Source organism: Notamacropus eugenii, chromosome 3 (genome assembly GCF_028372415.1).
Source record: "Notamacropus eugenii isolate mMacEug1 chromosome 3, mMacEug1.pri_v2, whole genome shotgun sequence".
Classification (NCBI taxonomy): domain Eukaryota; kingdom Metazoa; phylum Chordata; class Mammalia; order Diprotodontia; family Macropodidae; genus Notamacropus; species Notamacropus eugenii.
In genome coordinates, this window is record NC_092874.1 from 105,025,115 (window position 1) to 105,046,573 (window position 21,459).

Sequence of the window (21,459 nt, forward strand, 5' to 3'; positions counted from 1 at the left end):
CAGGTGGGGAGTGGGGTGTCCACTAGAAGTAACAGCAGTTTCTATAGCTTATATATGCATGTGTTGGCATGTTTGTGTATAGGTGTAAAGGCAGTGGGCATGTCTGCACATAGGTAGGTGTAACCACAGCAGAATACATAATTCTACACAATTCAGAAAGTATGTTGTGGACATATGGGTATGTATGCCCCTATGCAATTCAAAATGTTCTATAAAAACATGTATGCATGCATGCATGATAGTGAGAACAGATTGGAAACCAAACATTGATGTGTACATAGTGGTAAAGGGAGATGGGGAGAGTAGGAGAGCATAGTGATGGGTGTACAAGTAAAGATCACTCATAACATGCCTATTTTTGCAATGTAAGGTAATTCACATGTGAACATGTGTACATAATTACAGACATGTCTGTTTCTCTTGGCCTCAGTATATCCAGCTCCACTTCTGAGACAGGGAAAAAGACAGTGTTTTTAAAACTTGTTCTCCAGTTTTAAGATATTAATATCTTTCTACCTTCTGCTATTTCCTCTCCCTATCTCCTAGTTCCCTTAGTCTGTGCCCAGTCTCCTTCCCCCTTGTCCCAAATCTGTTCAATTCTCCTTTCACATAGCACCTTTTCTGTTTCTTGCCACCTACTTCCCCCTCCCCCAACAAGTCTAATTTCCCTCCAACCCATCGTCATACCTGTGGATGAATGTTGGACCGGGGGCCTGTATTCCCCTGAGGTCTGTGCTCATGGATCCCGTTCTCAGAGGGCAGGCCATAACTGGTGCAGTGCTCAAAGGAGACATACTGGTACTGAGGGGCACTACCCCACCAGCTTGATTCTCCTCCTGGTCTCAGTGACCCAGCACGGGACATGATCCCAGCCTCAGACTGGGCCCCGGCCTGACTGACCCCCTATTCCCCAACAGTTCCTTGAACCTCACCTCCTACTTGGCCCCAAGGAGTCTAGGGCAACATGCCCACCCTCCTACTATTTATAGCCACCCCCTGTCACATGACCCCCCCACTGCCACATTTGATCTGCTTGGGGTCAAAACAGGTGTGAGGAGGGGGGAAGGGAAGGGCCCACAGGGGACTCCCCGAGAAGAGTACCCTTCCCCATCCCACTGCCAAGTGTCTCCTCCAGTTTAACACTAATGAGGGCATAGATGTTCCTTTTTTTCAACTCTCCCTGCCAAACATACCAGACATGGACTCACAGTCTCATCACTGGAAGGTTACTCAGTCTGCTTCATACCTGAACAGGAATCTTTTTTACAACATCCTTCACAAATGATCATCCAGCCTCTGCTTCAGTGCTTCCAGAAATGAGGCACTACCCACACAAAGACAGTCCTTTCCATATGGGAACAGATCTTATTGTTAGAAAGTTTTTCTATCGAGCAAAAATCTGTCCCTCTGATTTGGAAGCCAGGATGAAGTCTTGTTCAGGACTTTCATCTAATCTCCTCTACATCCTTCACTCGGGGTAGGGGAGGGAGAGTGAGAAAGGATGATGGTCAAGAAGGGTTCGATGGTCAGTGGATGGATGACGTCCAGTCAGTACTCACCTTGGAAAGGAGCTGGCGCTGCTCTGCCATCTCTATTTGCTGCCCCATCCCGAGCCCTCTACCTTTCAAAGGGCTGGTACCCTTTGGCAACATCTTCCACCTGTCTACCTTTGTCTGTCTGTTTGAGTCCCTTTGTTCCTCCATCTTTCTAGTTTCCATGTGTTCAGTAAAAGCTATTACTACTCTGATGCTATTCCCGTGTCCCTGCCTTTATCTACCTGAGGTGTGAAGTGCCTGTGGGAAACAGAGGGATAATGACCTTGGACTCTGATCTCTCCCACATCCCAGGCTGATTTATGAACGCCACCTTCTCTACAGTATTAGCCAGAGAGTGGGAAGGGCTGTGTTTTCAGAAAGCTGGCAGGATGTCTTAGTTATAGAAAGAATAGTATAGTCAGAGGAATAGGACTGAATTTAGGATTTGAAAAGTAGAGATGTAGAGCAGAGGGGTATGTATACCCTCACAGGGTATGGTAGGCTACAAAGGGAACAATTTATGAAAAGTTAATCTTTATTTCTCTTGTGCATATGTGCTGTAAGATCTAAAATTTTTAATATTTCATGTTGAGTAAGGGATACAGGAAGCTTCACTAAAATCCTGGAGAAAAGGGACTGGAAAAGGTTGGGAATCTATAATCTAGGGTCTGCTGTGAGTTTTGGGGGCTGATGTGTGAGTAGGACACACATATGTAGGCCTACTCATGATGAGCCTGACAGAAACTTAAGAGACAATGCACAAGCAAACTATGCCATGCCCACTACAGCTCCATAAATGTGTCGGGATAAGGGTCAAACCTAACAAGCCTAACGTTCCCTCCACCCCCACCTCCCTGGGACATTTTCTCTTGTCTCATACATCAACCCTCCCACCATACTCCCATATCCCCACATCCTGCATCTCAACGACAACTTATAAATGAACAGGCAGATCAAACCTCAAGATGATGGGAGGCAAGGTGTGGTATTGGTATGAACATGGGAAATGATGTGTTACAAAAGTAATACAGGGTTCTGGGGACATTTGTATGGGTTTGTCCCAGAGTTCTGGGATGGCATGAAGGAGAAACCCAAAGGTCTAGCCTTCAATTTAATTCTGGCCAAGACCAGTAAAATCATATAGGGTTAGGGAAGGGAGGAGAAAGGAATGGGTCACTAAACATGTACCAGCTTTATAAACATCTTACAGCAACCCAAAGTTCCTTCTGTAGCAGGAATATATGTGAGGAATATATGTGAGGAATACAGGAGAAGTGGGCAGGGACATAATGGTGACTTAAGGAGGAGTTAGAGCATCACTCAAAGTAGTTGCAGAACCAGAAAAGATTCTCATCCTAGGGAAAATAATTCTCTGTGTATGTGTGTGTATACATTAATGTATGTTTGTATGCATCTATATATATACATACATATATATATATATATATAAACATACACACATATGTATGCACACACTCCTACTATACATACAAAGGTAGGGACTTTGACAGTAAAGAAATACTTTTGAAGAGCCTGACAACCTCAAAGACAATGCCTAGGATTAGAGCTCCCTCTCTACATTTGAGTTGGAGTCGATAGGTGGGAGAAAGGTGTCATGTACTTGGTCAGTTCATATAGTTGCTAATCCACTGCTGGCTTCTCAAATTGGAGAGTAGAGACCAGGAGAGAAAACAGTTTCGAGGAAATGAAGCAACTTCCTGAATTTCCGAGTCAATGAGCTACAAGCTCTATATGGGTTTGGCCAAGGTCTGGGAAGACAGCAAGTAGGTTAGGGATTTGAGATTAAGGGGCTTATATCAATGCTGCAGGGATGCTTTGGAAAGTTGATCTATCTACTGAATTAGGGCATTTCTCATAACCAAAAGATATTACGATAAAAGGAAGGGATAAAACGAGAAATGTGAAGAGAAGACCAAGAAACAGATTATGTGTGTTTTATGTTGAAGGCTGGAGGAAAGCCTGAGGCTCACAAGTAGGGAGGCATGAGATTTTCTGAGCCAGAGTCTGGATACTGGGGGATAGGGAAAAGGAGCTTATCTGGGAACTTGCTGAGGCAAAGGATTTAGGGACACCTTTCTTATCAATGGTACTTCCTCACTCTGATATCTTAAGATTGGTTTCTATGGATTTTGGGGGATAAAGCAAGTAACTCCCTCTTATTCTCATCTGACATGATCTTCCTTTTTACTTTTGCCACTCTTTCCTACTTCTTACCCACTAAACTCTAAAGAAGTGAGTAGGGGAAAGAGAAGGATACCTTCCAATATAGGGAGAGAGATAATTTTATGAGAACATCCTTTTAGATGAAGGTGAGGAGGGAGAGGGGGACAGAGTTGTGCAATCCAATCTCTATAATCCTTGTTGAAGGGGGTGGGAGAAAGACAAAGAATCCTCAGTTCAGAGACAGGATTTACTCCATCTCTTAATCACACTACTGAAAAACAGCCTCACTCTACAAATCCCTTTCCCCACTTTAGTCTCATTGAACAACTTTGTTTCATCTGTCTTACTTTCCCCTGATCTGCTGATACCTCAAACTATCTTAAGAGTTTTTTCAATTCCACCCCCTCAAATACTTACATAGAACCCTGCCCTCACAATGGGGAATTTCTTTCCACAACATTGCCAACAAGTAGCCATCTAGCTTTTGCCAAGCTAGCTCCAGTAAAGCAAATCCCACTGCCTCCCTGGACAAGTTACTCTACTTTTAAATAGCTTTAATTGTGAGGAAGTTTGTCCTAACTCAAACCCAAACCTTCATGTCCTCTTCCACCACTCCTTGCCCAGTATACTTTTCTCCAGGTTAAATATCCCAAGTTCCTTCCACCTACACTCATGATGTGAAGTGGAGACTACTCATGAGCATTAGGACTCTCCAGTTTGTCAATGACTATCACCTCCTTAATCCAACACATCATGTTTCTCTGAATGCAAACTAAGATGCATTAGCTTTGAAGGCTTCCATTACACATATATTAAATACATTAGGTATCTCACTCAAAGTGAGTATCTGTTAAGACTTTAGCCTAAAATGGCCAGGGTCTCACATTGCATCCTGGGCCATCTCCAGTTATCCAATGAGTATCAAGCCACTGGACCCAGATGGCTTTCAAGGAGATGAGGATGGTGACCTTGCACAGTCCTCCTTTTCAAGATCAAAGTCAAGGGCAAATCATGTCATCATCTTGATATCATGGTCCTCTTCAAGGACAAAGGATAAACAGAACAACATTAAGTGCCTTAACATACTACACTCATCTGATGAACTACAATCTAGTCAAGCCTTCCCCACCTTGTACTTTACAAGGTTGACTTTATGAATCCAAGTATAAGACTTTCCATTATCCATATTAAATTTCAGGGTATCAGATCTCACCCAGCTTTTGGCTTGTTGGGATCTTTTTAGATGATGATTTTGTATTTCAGTAGTTATCCCTCTGTTGTCACCTATAAATGTGGCAAACATAAATATGCCATCTATACCTAAATCCAAGTCACTGATAAATATACGAAATAGTACAAACACAAATCTCTGGGGCTGGAATTCCACTAGTGATTTCCTTCCAAGCTCACACTAAATTGTTAACAACTACCCTGGTCAATCTCCTTCAGCCTATTTTTCCTATTAGTGATTCCACTGGGTCACTAACTTCTTTTTTTAGGAGGGAAGGGTAAGAGGAAGGGCTCTTTTACAAGGCACCCTAGTTCCTTATCTTTATATATTTTTTCCCATCATTGTTGCACAAATTCACTACAATCTATAACCAACTTAACAACCAATCTATTATTCCTATCATTTCACCCCACCTTCTATTTTACCAAGGTCACCAAAGCTCATTGCCTTTTATTCACTCCAATCCTGACTCTTTGATCCCCAAATCTGTCCTACTTCTATGCAGTTCAATCACTACTTCCTGCCACTAGTTATTCCTTTAAGTATATATCAAGACCCCATATGCTGCTTCAAGGCCACAGCCCAATGCAGATAGAGAAATGGAATCCTACTGTAGACATTTACTCTACACTCTTGACAGACTTATTGAACCTACCTGACCTAACACCTGCCAAATTTCCTAGGATTTAATTCAGATAGGCCTCTGTATGCTTGATGTAGTTGTCCATAGGTCAGAATGACAGAGGTGAAGTGTAGTTAGTTCATTATCATAAGAGCAGGATGGGGGGGTTGTTTTTTTTTCGGGAGGTTCTGGAGGTAACGTGAAGAAATTAGCTGGTGGAGAAGTAGGTTTGCAAGGTAAATGAAAGATTTCAGGCATGTGGTTAGCCAAAGGGACAGAGGTGTTGGGGACACTTGGTAACAAACATGAGTATTTATTTGGCACCAGAAAGCAATACAAAACCCTGGCAGTGGGAAGTGAAGAGAGACTCATTTCCAGATGCTTCCACATCATACTAATCCCTAGGCAAGGATTAAGCAGACAGGTTGGAAAAAAAAATACCTTCCCTGGAGGGCCTCTACCCCAACTCCAATCAATAGTATTTATTGAGCACCTTTAGACCCTTGCATAGTGCAGGGCACTGTGGGAGATAAAAGTGTAATACATGATCTTTATATTTACTATGTACCCACACTATGGGGGCTACATAAGTATGACACATGGTCGCTGCTCTCAAGAAGCTTAGTTTCTTTGAGCAGCTGTAACAAACATACATCAAAAAATCAGAACACAGTTAAGTACTAAACTGTGGTACTATTAAGTGCAAAGGGAATTCAAAAAAGGCTTCACTGAGGTGGGAACTGAGCTGAACCAAAGGATAGGTAAGGCTTTTCAGAAGTACAGGGAAGGAGGGAGGGCATTAAAGGTGGGATGATAATATGAGCAAAGGCACCGAATGTTGTGGAAAGTAAGTGAGAATACTAGCTTGAGAGGTACAGGGGGTGCCTATGGGGAATATAGGAAGGAAAGCTGGAATATATCCAGTGAGGCTAGGCAGTAAGATGATATTTAAAAACTAGTCAGGGTTTGAGAGTCTGTAGTTTCTTTAGCAGGGGAATAATTTAGAAAATTTATCTAACAGTAGCATATGGAATAGAGGGTGAAAAACTGGAAGTAGGAATACTAACCAGGAGGTTCTTATAGCAATCCTGGCAGAAAACATGGAAAACGTAGACTGGATGGGAAATGGAAACAGTGAGGAAGGCAAAGCATCTGAAAGGAAGAAAATGGGACTTGGTGACAACTCAGGATAGGAGATGAAGGAAAAAAAGGAATTAGATTACTCTGAGGTATCATTCCCATCCATTCTCCATTCTTTCTTTGTATTGCCCATTTCAAAGGGAAAATACAAGAAAAAGTAACTATATGTATGAAACCAGGGAAACTCCCTGGGGAGGACTAAGAAAGAATTACCTTAATCACTTGAATAAGGGTAGCTTTCACCCTTCTCCAGCATTGGGCTAGAGTAAATTCCAAATAGGTGAACAGGGGAAGACAGTCCCCTCCTAACAGGGAGGCCTTACAGTACTAAAAAGGAGAATGCATAGGTCATTACTGTAGATACAGTGTCTTGAGTTGTGCTTGGCCCTCTAAGACTAAATACCCCCTTATAAATGATATCTACTGGGTTCTCAAAGACTTAAGCTAGTGAAATAGAAACTCTAGCAGACAGATCCTACACTAAGCTGGAAAGGCTTTTAAAAATGGACCTAGTGATGGTTCCCATGTCTCTTATTCAAAGAGAAATCTAGTTAAGTTTCAAAAGAAACATGACCAAATTGAATGGAGGCAATTATGTTTTGACCATGATAATTCTAAACTACTACTTACTAAATCATGGAGGGGTTTCATTATGTAACAGTGGAGAATACTCAGAATGAAGAAATCATAGATTTTGAATTAGGTAGTAAAGTCCATTATCCAAAATATCCCTGAATGGCAAGGAAAGTAGTGTTTGAAAACCGAAAGGATAATAACTGGAGAAAAGCATTAAAATGGCTTAACTCACATAACAAAAACAATGATCAAAGTGCTATTCACAATAATCCTGGGGAGTGAACTCAAAATCCGCAAAAGGCTAGGGCTGGGGCTTGAGTATTCAACACTAGTACTTAGGACTGAAACTCACTTACCCCATAAAAGCATTGTGTTCTAGAACTACCTGCCAGGCTCCCTTATTGTATACCTTAAGCACTCCTCCTGGCAGTGACTCTGACCAGAGATTGCCAAGAAATAGCTCTAGACTTTCACACACAAGAGGATCTGGCCTGCAGGTCCCATCTTCAAAGTGGAAGATAAAGGGTATATAAAACAAGCCTGGAAGAATCCCATTTTCCCTGAGGGGGAGGAATAAATGGTCCATTTTGAAGGACAGTTCCAATCATGCCTCCCATAGTCTCACTCTGGGTAAAATGAGAGGATGGGTGCTCATCGTGTGGGAGGATGTCCTGGAAATAAGTAGAGGTGGCGGCAGAGGGTGCTGGAGTACTCAGACATCTCTTTACATCGATGAAACTCTGTACCAGGGGCATAGCCTTCTCGATCTTTGATAAGCGCATTAACCTGGAGAAGAAGAAATTGGCTAAGTTTCAAGTCAAAGACTTCAGGCTTTTTACATCAAAATTACATTACAAAAAAGCAAGGCAAGCTGTAACAGGGAAGGAAGACTATGGAGGCAGGAAAGAAGGCAAAATGAAGACAGGAAAAACTATGAAGACATGCAAACTCAACCAACAGGGACACTCGCCTTAACCAACATGTCTGCCACATGCATATCTCGAGCCCTTTCAGAGAATACTTGTGTCAGGGCCTCAATGTACCAGGATCCCCTCTTGGTGTTCCGCATGGCAGCAGTGCCTACAATCAGATCAGGACTATGTTAGAATGAGAGACATCTCCGCCTGTGCGCCACCCCCCCCCCCCCCGCTTCAGGCTTATTCTCCATTCCATAGTCTATCCTAAAATAGGACCAAACTGAGTAGGGGACCTGAAGACTCCTTCATCACCTCCCTCTCCCTTTGCCACTGCACTGTCAAAAGCACTTAGCCCAGTGCCTGGAACATAGCATTTGCTATATAAAGGCCTACTCCCTTCCCTTCCCCTTTGCTCTAGAACAGTGCTTCTTAAACTGACCCATATGGGGTGATGACCCACAGTTTAAGAAGCACCAAAGGGATCACAAGTGAAAGAAGTTTAAGAAGCTGTACTCTAGAACCTCAAGTACCTTTGAGGCATGCATAGCCACAGATCATATCAGACCGTGTGGGCAGTCGCATTTTCAGGATCTTTTCTTTGCCAGCATCACTTTCCTCACACCCTGGAGAGGCTACATGTTCTTTTCCATCTCGAAGGTCTACCCCTCGGTCTGTCTCATCTGCAGGGAGAACGGAAAAAACACATAACCCTGGACCTGACAACGGGAAACCAAAATTCCCTCCCTTCCCAAGGTGGATAGCCATCTCTGGTTCCTGCCTTAGCCAGCTTGTGCTAGATAGGTACAAGTGTCTCTCCCTCTTCTGACATAACACAACTGTAATAGTCCTAAGCTCCTTCCAGTTCTGTTAAGATTCCATACCGTGGAAGGGACTTTACAAGTCATCTGATCCATCATCTGCCTTTGTACAGAAAGAAAAAGCAAATGCTTTTACCACAGTTCTAGGATGATTCAGCCTCTTGCCTCCTGGCTTGCTCTAGCAGAAAGAGTTTCTGAGTCTCACAGTATTTCCCTCTTCCTAAGACTCACAGAGGAGTCAGGGATTGAAATCAACAGAATTGGGGAAGGAGAGATGAGGTGAAAGCCAACATATACAGTCTTTCTTCAAGAGAAAATGGCAAGCAGGTAAGGTTCCAATTACCACAGATACTTGGTTACTCCACAGAGGTTTTATGGAAAAGTTGGGAAGGTGGAGTGAGAATGGGTACATGAATGTATTAGAGGGAAAGAAAATTTTTCCAATCCCAGAAAGTTCATCCCAAATATTCAATTACTTGCCATATCTTGTTTCTATCTCCACATCTGCCCCCTTGGCTCGACTCATCTACTCACTACCCCAAACTATGATTCTCATCATCTCTTGCCTGGACTACTTCAACATTCAAGAATTGGCATCCTTGTCCCAAGACTCTCCCTGCTCCAGTCAATCCTCCACAGATGCCAAAATGCGTTTCTTAAAAAAATTTTTAAAAAATGTGGTTTCTTAAACCACAGATCAAGCTACAGTGGTTGCCTATCACCTCTAGAATCAAATAGGAACACCTCTCTTTGGCACTTAGAGCTCTTCACAACCTAACTTGATGTTTATCTTCTCAGCCTCATTTATATAACTACACCTCACACACTCCAGTCCAGCCAAATGAGACTTCTTACAGATTCACACACAATCCTCCATCTTCCACCTCTCCTGCCTTTGCCCTGGTTGTCCTCCATATTTGTATTGTTCTCCACCTCTCACCTTCATCTCTTAGAAGCCCTAGTTTTATTCAAGGGTCTGCTCAAGAGCCAACTTCTGCATGAAGCCTTTTTTGATCCCCTCAGCTGCTTGTAACTTCCCCCACAATGAGCTTTTCCTCTTACTTCAGTGCTTATATTTGCAGTTTACCACACCACTGCATCTTTGCTTATGTGTTGCTTTAGAAATTTTTTTGTTTCACAGATATGTATCTTATCTCACAAACTATACTATAAACACTTTGAAGAAAGGGACCACATCTTCTTTTCTGTCCCTAACAGTTCTTAGCATAACAGACTCAAAATAGGTGCTTGCATTGGTTGGAAGCCATGGAAGACTAGAATGCTCAAGGTCCTAGCTCCTAAGGGAGCTGGAAAAACCTCATGCAGGAGAAGAAAAAGGTTAGAATGCATTGAAATAAGGGAAAGAGAAGCACTTCAGGCAGCAATCTGGTCCAAAAGCTGGAGAGCACAGAAGTTTAGTAACTTCTAGATCACCTGCAGAATGCAGAGGTAGTCAAGAATTTTAAGAAAGAAAAGAAAGAGGCACAAAGAAGGGAAAGACAGAGACAGATGAGTGGGGTTTAAAGGAGAAGACAGAAGGGAAGTAGGGAAGAAATAAAAGTAGGAGAGGCAGAGATGAGATATAGAGAACTTTGTTATTCATAACTCTCACCCAAAGAGAGAATATCTCAGAGTTAAGAACTAAAGAGAGAGAGAGGCCTAATAGGAAAATGCGGATGCTGTTAAGAGTGCTCTGATGAGAACAGGACATAAAGATGCAGGATAAAGAGCTGACTAACTTGACAGCCATGGGCTGCCCAAGTCCTAGCACAGCCCATGCACAGGGAAAGACACTTACAGAGTGAGAAAGGCGGTGGCAGCAGTGAACAGAATGGGGTGCCCATGGGATCCAATAGCACCTGAGAGGAGCAAACAGGAAAGTGAGAGCCAGCAAGGGGGCTGCTCAGGAACCACTACCCAGGCACTGGGCTGGCTGCAGTACATACCTCCACGACAGGCCTGGATGAAAAACATCTTGGGCTTATTCTGCAGGTTTGGGCAGTTGGCATTGTCAAAGAGCTGAAAAACTTCTTGGAGCTGAAGCAGAAAGTGTAGATGAAAAAAGTGAGTTAAGCAATCCTCAGTACTCTACTTTTGGAGTTCCACAATACTTAGAATAGCTGCTACATGTAAGAAGGGGATAGAATTGAGAAACCCTAGTTTTGTTGGTCTGTCTAGATAACTCAAGTACCTGGAGTAGCTTGCCATCTACACCATAGATGCCACCTTCTATGCCATGAGAAAGGAGTGCAACCATACAAGAATCTGTGCTCTGGTGAGCTGACAGCTGTGCAAACCTCTGGAGCTTCTCATGCATCTCCTGAAAGATAAAATTCCCATATGACTTAACAATCAGGCAAGATCTTCAATTAGCCCACAATTTTAAATTTTTCTTATACAGATATCTCAATATATCCTACTGTCAATGGGAAAGAGCATGGTATTACTAAGGCCAGTTTTAGGTCCCATTTTAAGGTCTACTTCTTCTCAAATTACTGAACTCTTAGAAAGACATTTTATATAAAGACATATAGGTATAAGGGTTATCAAGTAAAAGCATGAATGAAGCACATATCTACCATAAAAAAAGCATGCTGAATATGTGAACAGTAAAATCTTCTTCAGTTAGGTGCAATACATTATTTGTATGTTGAGTCAGTAAGATTTCCAAAGATAGGGATGATGTTTTTGTGATTGTCTGATGTCCAACAAAGACAAATCTTATAGTAAGAATTCAGACTGATATGTTAGGAATAGCATTCAAAAGAATATCTGCTCACCCATAATTTACATATTTTATTACCTACAAGATAGACAGATATCTTTACCACAATAAACTAGTTAGTACCTAGACCTAGGGTTCTCATTCATTTTCTTCCTAACAAGTAGACACAGAAGAATTTCTCTCCTTTGGTCAATATTACCTGACATCAAAAAACACTGGACAACCTCCTCAAAAAACTTAGTATATACAGTAGACTGTGGGAAAGAATTAAATACTTGAACAAAATATACACGGCTATCTTTTCTGAGGGCTACCTCTTCCTATGTTAATCTCCCTCCAAATTTATTTTTATTTCACTTTTAACCAATTTTTCATACTGTATTAATGCTAAATACTCTCAATGGTAATTCAAGGAAGTTACTGATTTTATATTATTCATAATTTAAGTACAGTGAAAATATCAAGTTAAATTCAAATTGATTTTGTGGAAAATATACTCATAGCTTAAAAAAACTTATCGAAAGCAGCAGGTATCAATAATTAATGTAATAGTTATGGCAGCATCTGAAAAATACAGAAAAATAGTTGAAAATATGAGGCAGAAATATATCTTATAAACTACACTATAAAAATGATTGAACTTCCTTAACACAAAAATTGGTTATTCCTGTATTCTAATAAAAAATATAATGAGGAAAAAGTTGTTACTCAAATGGCACTTTCTTCAAGGAAATAATCTGTTTAGTGTAAGGACATACCACTGTTCTCTTGCCCTCTAGTGGAAGGTGAGTGTAGTAACTGATACAGCCTAATCTGTGGCCTCAAAGTAACTCTAAATGCACCTTACCTCCTGAATGGATCAGTCGTTAACCTGTTATGGAATACAGAAAAAGCCTCGACTATCTCAGAATCAAGCTCACTTTACTATATTGATTACAATTGTTATAATCTGTCCACCAGGACCTGGGGTCTTCAGCTCAAATCATGACCTCCAATATTTGACTACCTTTGATTTTCCTATGTTGCATTCCTTCTATTACCAATCTGGATTCTTGCATATTACTTGCTCTCACCTAGCTCTCCCAACAGCAGTATTTACATAGAAGCCTCTTCTCTCTGCTGTCATCAATGAGTTAGATACAACATAACTGAATATATTACATAAAATTCAGACTGATATTTTAGCTTAAAATGTCAGATTCAAAAGGTACTAAACCTACTAGAAAGGAGGCATGGTTAATGTGATCACTCAATTTCCTAACACGAAAAATTCAGAGGAAAATATATTTACCAAAGTATGTGTTTATAAATCCAGATAAAAGGGGACAAGAGTTTTTGAAAACAAAAATGAAAAATACTTTTAAAAGTAAAGAGCCAGATTCATGAATTAGTGGATTAAACACCTATACAGCAGAAATTCTTAATAAACACACCCTGATTTATGAAAGTTATACAAACATATCATGGAGGTAAGCTTCCTCGAGTGACAAATGACCCCAGAATGATTTTTTTTTTTTATTAGTCACCACTGCATTGTGGTAGGGACAAAGAGAGGAGGAAGATGCAATCCTTCTGCTACTTGATCTCATTCTAGCTGCTGAAGCATTTTCTCACAAAAACAATGATATGCACAGTGGTTAGACTCCCAGAAAGGACCACAAAAACTTGTCTGACTGAAAACACAGGTGAAACAATGGAAGAAACAAACAGAAAAAAGACAACAGATCTATGCCAATTCAAAGTTAAGTATGAATTCAGCTAAATTTAAGCCACATGGCTTAAATAGACTTCTGTGTCAATTCTAAGCACCATTTTAAACACTGTTTCCACAGGAAAATGTGTTCCAAATTCCAAACATGTGTTGAATAAATGAATGAATGCTGAATAAATCCTAGAACATAACTTATCTGTCAATAGGGAGATGCTCATGTTTGCTGAATTTAGAAACATCCATATATTGGGAAAAATGGAGCCAGCAAAGCAATTCTAATTTTGGTGTGTGAAACCAGAAAAATAGCATGCTTTCTCTTACATAAACAGCAGACCCTAAAATTAAAAATTATTAATTTAACTATCAATCATTTCAAACCCATACTTTACTTGTATGTTTTTTTCTGTTGTTTAGAAAAATGAAAATCCTTTATTGAAAGCTAAGTATCACAAGCACTGTCAAACTCATGCACTATAACAGGTCACCCCTCTAAGTTGAATGTACAAGTCATCACTCAACCTACAGATTTACATTGAAATGTTTTTCTTTTTTTAAATATACACTTTTCAAAAACTACTTACTTGTGGTAGAATGGCTGCACATCGCTAGTGAATTAAAATTTATTCCTTTTCCTTTGTCTATAAACATGCTAGAATCTTCCTTATCCTTAAACACTCCACTACCCCCCCCACACTCCAAAATTATACGTTTAGCCAGATAAAAAAAGTTTGACTATTATTTATTAAGATTATGATAAAGTTCTACTTAAGAAAACAAGAACAGGTAGATAAAAACTGATTTAGTAACATAAATGGACTTAAACGAATAAGAAATTTCCATTGTGGAATGACTAAACAAATTGTGGTACATGAATATAATGGAATATTACTATGTGGTAAGAAATAAATATGATGAATACAAAGAAGCATGGGAAGATTTATATTAACTGATTGCAAGTAAACAGAGACAGGAAAACAATAAATACAGCTACAACAATGTAAGTGGAAAGAATAATCACCAAAACTCAATAAGAAATGAATGCTATAAAATTGTAAAAATCAAATCTGGCCCCAAAGAAGAGAAATGAGAATATATCTCCCCTGATTCCTCTGCAGGATGTCTGACAAGTTTTTCTGATATATTGATTTTGCTGAATTTCTCCCTCCCCTCTTTTCTCTTATTTTCTTTCTTTTTTTAGAAAATATGTCATAAAGGATGATTGGGTGGGAAGGAACCAGGGGAAATATAGTTGATATAACAACAAAAAATATTAAAAGAATATATACTATGGCTAACAAATCAAAACTAAGTTTGTTCAAATATTATTATCCTGGTATTAAAAGCAAACAACAAAATCTTGGCAAAGAAACATGGAAAGTTTTATATGAACTGATGTACAGTGATATAAACAGGCCCAGGAACACAATATATACAATTATTATAATAATGTACATGGAAAGAACAAAAAAAGAAACAGAACAATGTACAACTATAATAACTGAGCTTGGGCCTAAAGAACTAAAAAAAAAAAAATTCATCTCCCTCCCCTCTTTGCAGAGTGGAATGACTATTAGTATGGAATATTGCTTCAACTCTATCACACAACTGACACATTAATTGGTTTTGCCATGCTACTTTTCCACTAATTTTAAAAATTCTTTGCTATAAGGGATGGCTAATGGATAGTGGAGGTGAAAGGGTTACATTCAGAAATAAAGTGAAGCAAGGTGAAGTAACAGCAAAAAACATAAAAATAAGATAGTTATAAAAAGCAAAAATTGTGAAATTTATTTTAGTATTTCAAGTTCCACCAAATCAGATCACAACTCCTCTATGACTTGGTCTGTATGAGTTGTTGTGGCTAAGAAAAATGATCACTTATTGGTCAGCCTCTTCAAACTTACAAAATTCTCAGGTATATATAAGGCAACTTTTCAGTTTGGCAGGGGCCTGTGATCTGCTGGCATAATCTTTGAAAATATAGGGTTACCTCTAGACCACGAGATGTTGAACTGGAACTTTATTTGTGTTTCATATCTCCACTAAAGTTAAATAACTGTAATCTTGGAATATGTAACAGGAGTCAGGTGATGCCATTAAAGTTGGCTTGATGCCAATAAGGAATACTGAAAAAGGATCAGAATTTGTTAGTGCATCCTATAGCCTTGCTCAAGGGAGAAGGCATTTGATCCTGGATAACCATCAGAACATACAATTAACTTGCTTATTTTCTAATCCTGGGCTCACCAAGCAACTTTCTGTTCACTACTTTAGTCTTCTGTGTTCACCAAGAAATGAATTCCTACTACAGACTAGTCTTGGTTACTGGGACAAGTATATTTTCCATTGTAAAAGAACTGGCATTCTGGTTTAGAAATCACTTTCTTCTGAGTGTGATCAGTATAGTTAGATCCCATAGGACCTAAGGAGCCCTGGTCAAACTAGGTGAAAAGCAATGCCTAAAGCTATAATCTAACTACCACAAGAGGTTAAACACATAATTGCACGAAGGACATTGGTACTCTATGAAAACGATTCTCAAGTAGTAAGTTGGTCTTACCCATTGTTACTAAATTACAAAGTGACACAGGGCCCCCTAAGTGACAATGTACACAGTAACAGCAGAAGTTCTAAAAAAGGGATATTTTATCTCCTTTATCTAACCTTGTGAGCCCTTGTGCACTTGGTTCCAAGCTTTTCTTCTTTAAACAATTGCAAAATGCCTTCCTCCCATTTCCCAGGTAGTACCTGTGCAGTCTGATCATGCAGGACATGAACATCATAGTCCAAGAGCTTGAAGAGGGCTACCAGCGAACTGTGATCCACATCCCCACCAGATCGGAACTCCAAGTCTTTCTCCCCACTGAAGTGTACATTGCTCAGCACCAGTGCTAGGCCACGAGGTCGAGATTGCAATCTATAGGCCTGTGTAGGAAAGGCTAGGTTAGATTGTGAGAACCAAGACCATGTTTTCACCAAAAAGCTATCCAAGGGTAAGAACTATCTCTTCCAAGCTCCAAGAAGACAGGGAATCTATTTTATTCTTTTTTTCCTCTCATCCTACTGGGACTAATAAGAGGGTCTACACACAAGGAAACCATCCATCAGGACTTACTGCTTAGCCTGACACGGCCAGAAAGGGGAGGTGGACAAAAATGGACACTACATTTCCAAGTAGGGGATCCCCTTCTTTCCCATATCAAGTCATTCCGTAAGACTCACCAAATGGTGATGTGTTCGATAAAACTCTGGGGTGCAAGGTTTCACCTGGAGGCTGGGGGGTCCATCTCCATTGTCCAGAGAATGTTCCATGGTCTCTGAGGCACAGACAAATAGTTTCAAACTGCAAGGTTAAACCCAGCATTACAACTTAATCGTTTTTCTTATCTCTGAGGGAAAAGCTTCAATTATTACAATCAGAAGTTGAATGTAATTTCATTTCTTGTTCTAGAAAAACAAGCTTAGTTTTATTAAGGAAGATCCACAGATGCAAGGACCAACTAATCATGGGGACTTCCTATTTGCAGAAATAGGCAGGGGGAAAGACAGGTTGCTTTTCATGGTCATGGTATATGAAAGCCTGTGCTAGATGACTAATGAATACCAACCATTTCACTACTGATAGGGTAGGGGCCACACTTGGCATCCATCCAAACAATAGTTTTATTGGGTCCTGGCCAACTAACTAAAAGTACTAACTTCAGAACAGAGGAAAGAGGAGGCTTGGTGATCCATGTCAAACCAAATAAGAAATGAGGAATCCAATTATCATCCCCTCCTCTGAATCCTCACCTACAGAGAGGCGGAGTTGCTTGTGAGGGGGACAGGATTCACACACTGGGAGAAGGAGACTTGAGTCATCATCACAGCCCAACTGTAAGAAAACAACAGTTTCCATGCTAAATCTTAAGAGACATTCCAGTTATATCTACAGCTATATCTTATTTCAATATTCCAAATCCCCTGTGATAGATCCAAGACTGCCAACACAAAGCTCACTTGGGAAGGATTCCTTCCCCAAATATCATATTCCCAATACCCCATACCGGTGGCAATAAATGCTGAAAGCTGCAGAGGGTTCTGTGCAACAGCTCCTCCAGGTGCCCTTGCTTGGTTTCCCGTAAGGCATCACAGAAAGCCCCAAAAGCATGGGGACCCCTCTTGGGAAGCAAATTAAGGAATTCGACATTCTGGCTGAAACTGCCTACTTTGGCCTGGGGCAGACAAAAAGATGAAAAAAAGAAATCATGTTCGCTTACCCCATATCACAGACTACCTCCCACTCCCAGTAAGGTTTACCAAACTACTTTTCCTTCTTTCTTTTGAAATCTTAGTTATAAGATATGGCTCAATGAATAGAGGAGGGGTATGTTTGGAAATAAAAGTGATGAAAAGTACCATCACCCAACTTACCAATTATTTGTAGGAAAATTGAATACAATCCCTTCCCTGCTCCTGAGACCCTATACCATCTTTGGTATCCCTAGGGTTTCTGTAGCTCTACCCCCTCCATAAGGCCATGTCCTCTTTTTCCTCTTGCTCATACATTGTACCACTCCCTCACACTCAACCTATTTCTCTCTCTAAGCTATGCCTCTCCAAACTCCAGCTACCTGGATAAGCTCTCTCATCTCTAAGGTAATGATGTCCTTCTCTAAGAGGTGCTCTAAGAGTTCACTAAGCAACAGTTGCTTGGCCAGCACAACTCGGTTCTTCTTCAGAGCTTCCTGATGTTTCTGCTCCATTCCCCAGACTCCCAACATCCTATTAAGAAAAGTGAAAAGGAAAGGAAATTGGCAAGAGAAGGAATCTTTTTTGCTTCCATGGGGGATGGAGAGGAAGGAGGGAATTATGGAGAGATGAGGTGGAGGAATAACAGAGGGATGGGACTAACAAAGCCTCAGTTTTGTATATATTTTATTCTGTTTTTATTATGTCTATAAAGAAAATATAGACATGGCCTTTTAAAGAAATCTGTTACCCCAGAATACAACTCCTTCTTACACACTTCAAGGTCTGCATATACAATGCAGTTTGATAGAGGTGTATATATGGCTGGGTGAGGTCTCAGGGTTTAGAGAAATCAGTTTCTTCAAAGGATTCTGCAAAGAGAGGAAAATCTTAAATCTAACGGACATCATTGACTGAGATTGGCAACAGATTTGTTTAAAATGAGCCTAGTAAGAAAATACAGCAACTTTAGACACAGTCTACACAATTTCATGATGAAAACTGTTTTTAAGTGAAAACAGTATCTCTGGTCTAATTAAGCTGATGAAACTTTAACTGGGTTAAAAAGAACTCAATCTCAATGGGAAATGACATTGCAGTAACTGTCAGAATCTGGCAAGAGGGTGACAGGAAAAGACTGTGACAGGAAGTAGTAAATCAATGTTACTAAGTGATAAGGCCATGATATTATAGAAAAACAGATGTCTCAGTTCTATGGGTCTCATTGATACTGCAAACAGCTTAAGAGGGGAGAGACAATATGCAAAAAATTGTGTACAGGTAAGGTATCAGGATAACTAAAGATAATTTTACTTGGAAGGCAATAATACTAACATCTCAAAAATTATCAATATTTTCAGGAAAAAAAATCACACAAACAAGTCACTTCTGCAAAAGAAATTTTGCACAGAACGAACATTATTCATCATCATCCTCAAAGTAACTTGAAGTTCTAGAGTAGACAGACATTTGAAAATGTAGGTTTTCCACAATTACTCACACTGACTTGGAATGTTAAACCATTTATCTTGAGGGAACATAATAATTTCCTAACACCTGAATACTACTGTATCAATTTGGGAAAAGGAGACTGTAACAGGTAACTTATCTACCCCAGAACAGCTCGACCAAAGACCTGCCAACTTATTCTCAAAAGGACTCTTAAAATGAAAGTCTGTTATATGGGAAGACAACATAATGCCATTTATTAATAGAAAGTGAGAGTAAACTGGTAACAAGTTGACAAATGTAGCCAAGGGTCTAGTTCAGAGATATGGATAAACTGGTAAGACAAATGTGTGGGAGGGTATAAAAGCATATGAAGAGGGGTACCAAAAGGTGAGGAAAAAGTACCATGAAAACTCTAATCTGACAGTCCCATATTTGGAATCCCCTCTGCATTGCTCTAATTTTATTCTCCTTAAAGCCCCAGTGGAAGCTTTCCTGTCCTAGGCCATAAATCCCTCAAGGGCAGGAATCAAATCTTATTAGTCTTCATACCACTACCAAATACTAGAGTGTGTTCCACTCATGGTGGGTACACTCAACATTTCTTGACTGGAGGCCAACCTCCTCAGTGAAAACTCCAACTTGGCCTACAGTGATTATACCTTTCTTTGTAATCCTTTAACTCTCAGAATCACAAAATTATAATGCTTGTAGAACTAAGGGAGGGAGCAGGAACTTATTTTCTATACCATCCATTTAGCTACACACTAAATCTCTCAAGAACTAGGCAATTCATGGTTTGCTCAGGTTTAGAAGTGGAATGGCCTTTAAAGCCATCTAGTCCTGGAGAGATGAAATTATCTGTTCCTGGTCACCCAGGCAAAAGTAACAGACCCAGTATTTAAATCCAAAGTTTTGACCTTCCATTGTTTAGCACAGTGGACAGGAAAGTGTCAACTGCCATTTAGATATACTAAAAGTGAACTGATATTCAGAAAAGAAGTGGACATAAAAACAAAAGATATAAAAAAATTTAAAACAAATGACTGGGATATATAAAGAAACGCAACACTAATTATTCGATTTTAATTCAGGGATATCTTCTTTCTTTTGCTCTTCCAGGCAAAATGAATGGCCTGGAACCCTTTTAAGTATAAACAAATATGTAAAAAAAAAACAATTACGTTGGTAATAGAGCACGGGAAACTCAGAGGCCATCTGATCCAAGCCTCAGTCCAGGGGTTTATGACTTGCAAGGTGGGGGCTGGTGCATGAATTATTTTTTTTCCTTTAAAAATATTTAAATAATTGCATTTCAATAGAACTGGTTTCCTTTGCAACACTGTATTTTGTGGCATTATTCTGGGTCTAAGAGATCCATGACACCCTCCCCTTCCTCCCCCCACAGCCAGGTTAGGAGTCCCTGCCTTTTACAGGTCCCTCTCAATTTTTCCTTCGGTACCGGGGGATTCAGGGGGCTCAGACCCCGCCCCCTCCCCGAAGGAGGCTGGGAGCGCTGATGTGTTCCCTCACCACGCCCGGGCCTGGGAGCTCGCTGGCAGGTAGGGGCCGAGCTAGGGGTGGGTGCCCACTACTCCCCCACCTCCCGAGCTTACCCTACGAGGCGCTGGACCCCGGGCCTCAAACACCTGCAACTGTCCCGAAGGATGTGAGCGGATGGAAGTCTGACTCAGTTTCCTCATCTGTAAAACGGAGCCAATAAGAGTCCCTCCCTTCCTCCCGGGGATATCAATGGGACCGTCTGCACAGCTCACCGCACCTAGTAGACGCTTAACAAATGCCTGTTTCCTGCCTACGGGAAAGGGAAGGTGGTAGCTGGTTCCCAGGAGGGGCTTTCTCCGCCCTTAGCGGGCATCAGGCCCTCCCGTGGGGAAGGGGTCGGCGCCCCCTGGGTTGGGGGTCAGGGGTCGGGGGTCAGGCCCCTCCGGCAGCGAGCCGCGGCCAAGGTTCGGGGTTCCCCGCCGGGCCTGGAGAAGCAGGCCCGACTCGGGCTGCCCGGGCTGCTCGGACTGACGCGGGCTCCACTCACCTGCGCCCCCCGTCCACAGCCGTCGACCCCCTTCGGCCGAGGCCTGGGCGGGCTCCTGCGCGCGCCTCCGCCATTTCCCGCCTTTCTCAGCCCGGGCGAGAGCCGCCCACTCCACAAACAAATGAAACGCCCCCTCGGGTCCCACGCTCCCGCCCCCGACGCTTTCTTTAGCTCCTCCCTCCTCCTTCGCGATGCTGAACGCGCCTGCGCGCGGCCATTTCCACCTCAGTCCCGGGACCAAACCTTTAGCTACAGCACTCTAGCCGCCACG

At 41.1% G+C, this 21,459-nt stretch overlaps 2 protein-coding genes across 6 annotated transcripts in view; both read right to left on the reverse strand.

The window, feature by feature from the left end:
- The window catches only part of CLCN1 (chloride voltage-gated channel 1), a 36,972-nt gene extending 31,687 nt beyond the window's left edge, over window positions 1–5,285 (reverse strand). Inside the window, exon 1 of the mRNA XM_072652487.1 lies at window positions 688–5,285. Coding sequence (XP_072508588.1) covers window positions 688–864 — 177 coding nt within the window. The 5' untranslated portion in view covers window positions 865–5,285. The remainder of the gene's footprint in view (window positions 1–687) is intronic.
- Window positions 5,286–5,869: 584 nt separating this feature from the next.
- CASP2 (caspase 2) lies at window positions 5,870–21,329 on the reverse strand. 5 transcript variants are annotated; one of them, XM_072652480.1, is made up of 12 exons: window positions 21,189–21,329; window positions 20,755–20,841; window positions 18,073–18,223; window positions 17,506–17,673; window positions 17,252–17,333; window positions 16,682–16,776; window positions 16,208–16,384; window positions 11,215–11,343; window positions 10,970–11,060; window positions 8,736–8,885; window positions 8,259–8,368; window positions 5,870–8,074 (listed from the first exon to the last, which is right to left on the reverse strand). In XM_072652480.1, exons 3-12 carry the CDS (start codon window positions 18,220–18,222, stop codon window positions 7,940–7,942), a joined length of 1,287 nt encoding a protein of 428 aa, XP_072508581.1. In that variant the 5' UTR covers window position 18,223; window positions 20,755–20,841; window positions 21,189–21,329; the 3' UTR covers window positions 5,870–7,939. The 5 variants fall into 5 exon arrangements, with proteins under 5 accessions (XP_072508581.1, XP_072508583.1, XP_072508580.1 ...); XM_072652482.1 differs by lacking the exon at window positions 21,189–21,329 and adding an exon at window positions 20,323–20,426 and having other exon boundaries at window positions 20,755–20,827; XM_072652479.1 differs by lacking the exon at window positions 20,755–20,841 and having other exon boundaries at window positions 21,189–21,326.
- Window positions 21,330–21,459: the final 130 nt, after the last annotated feature.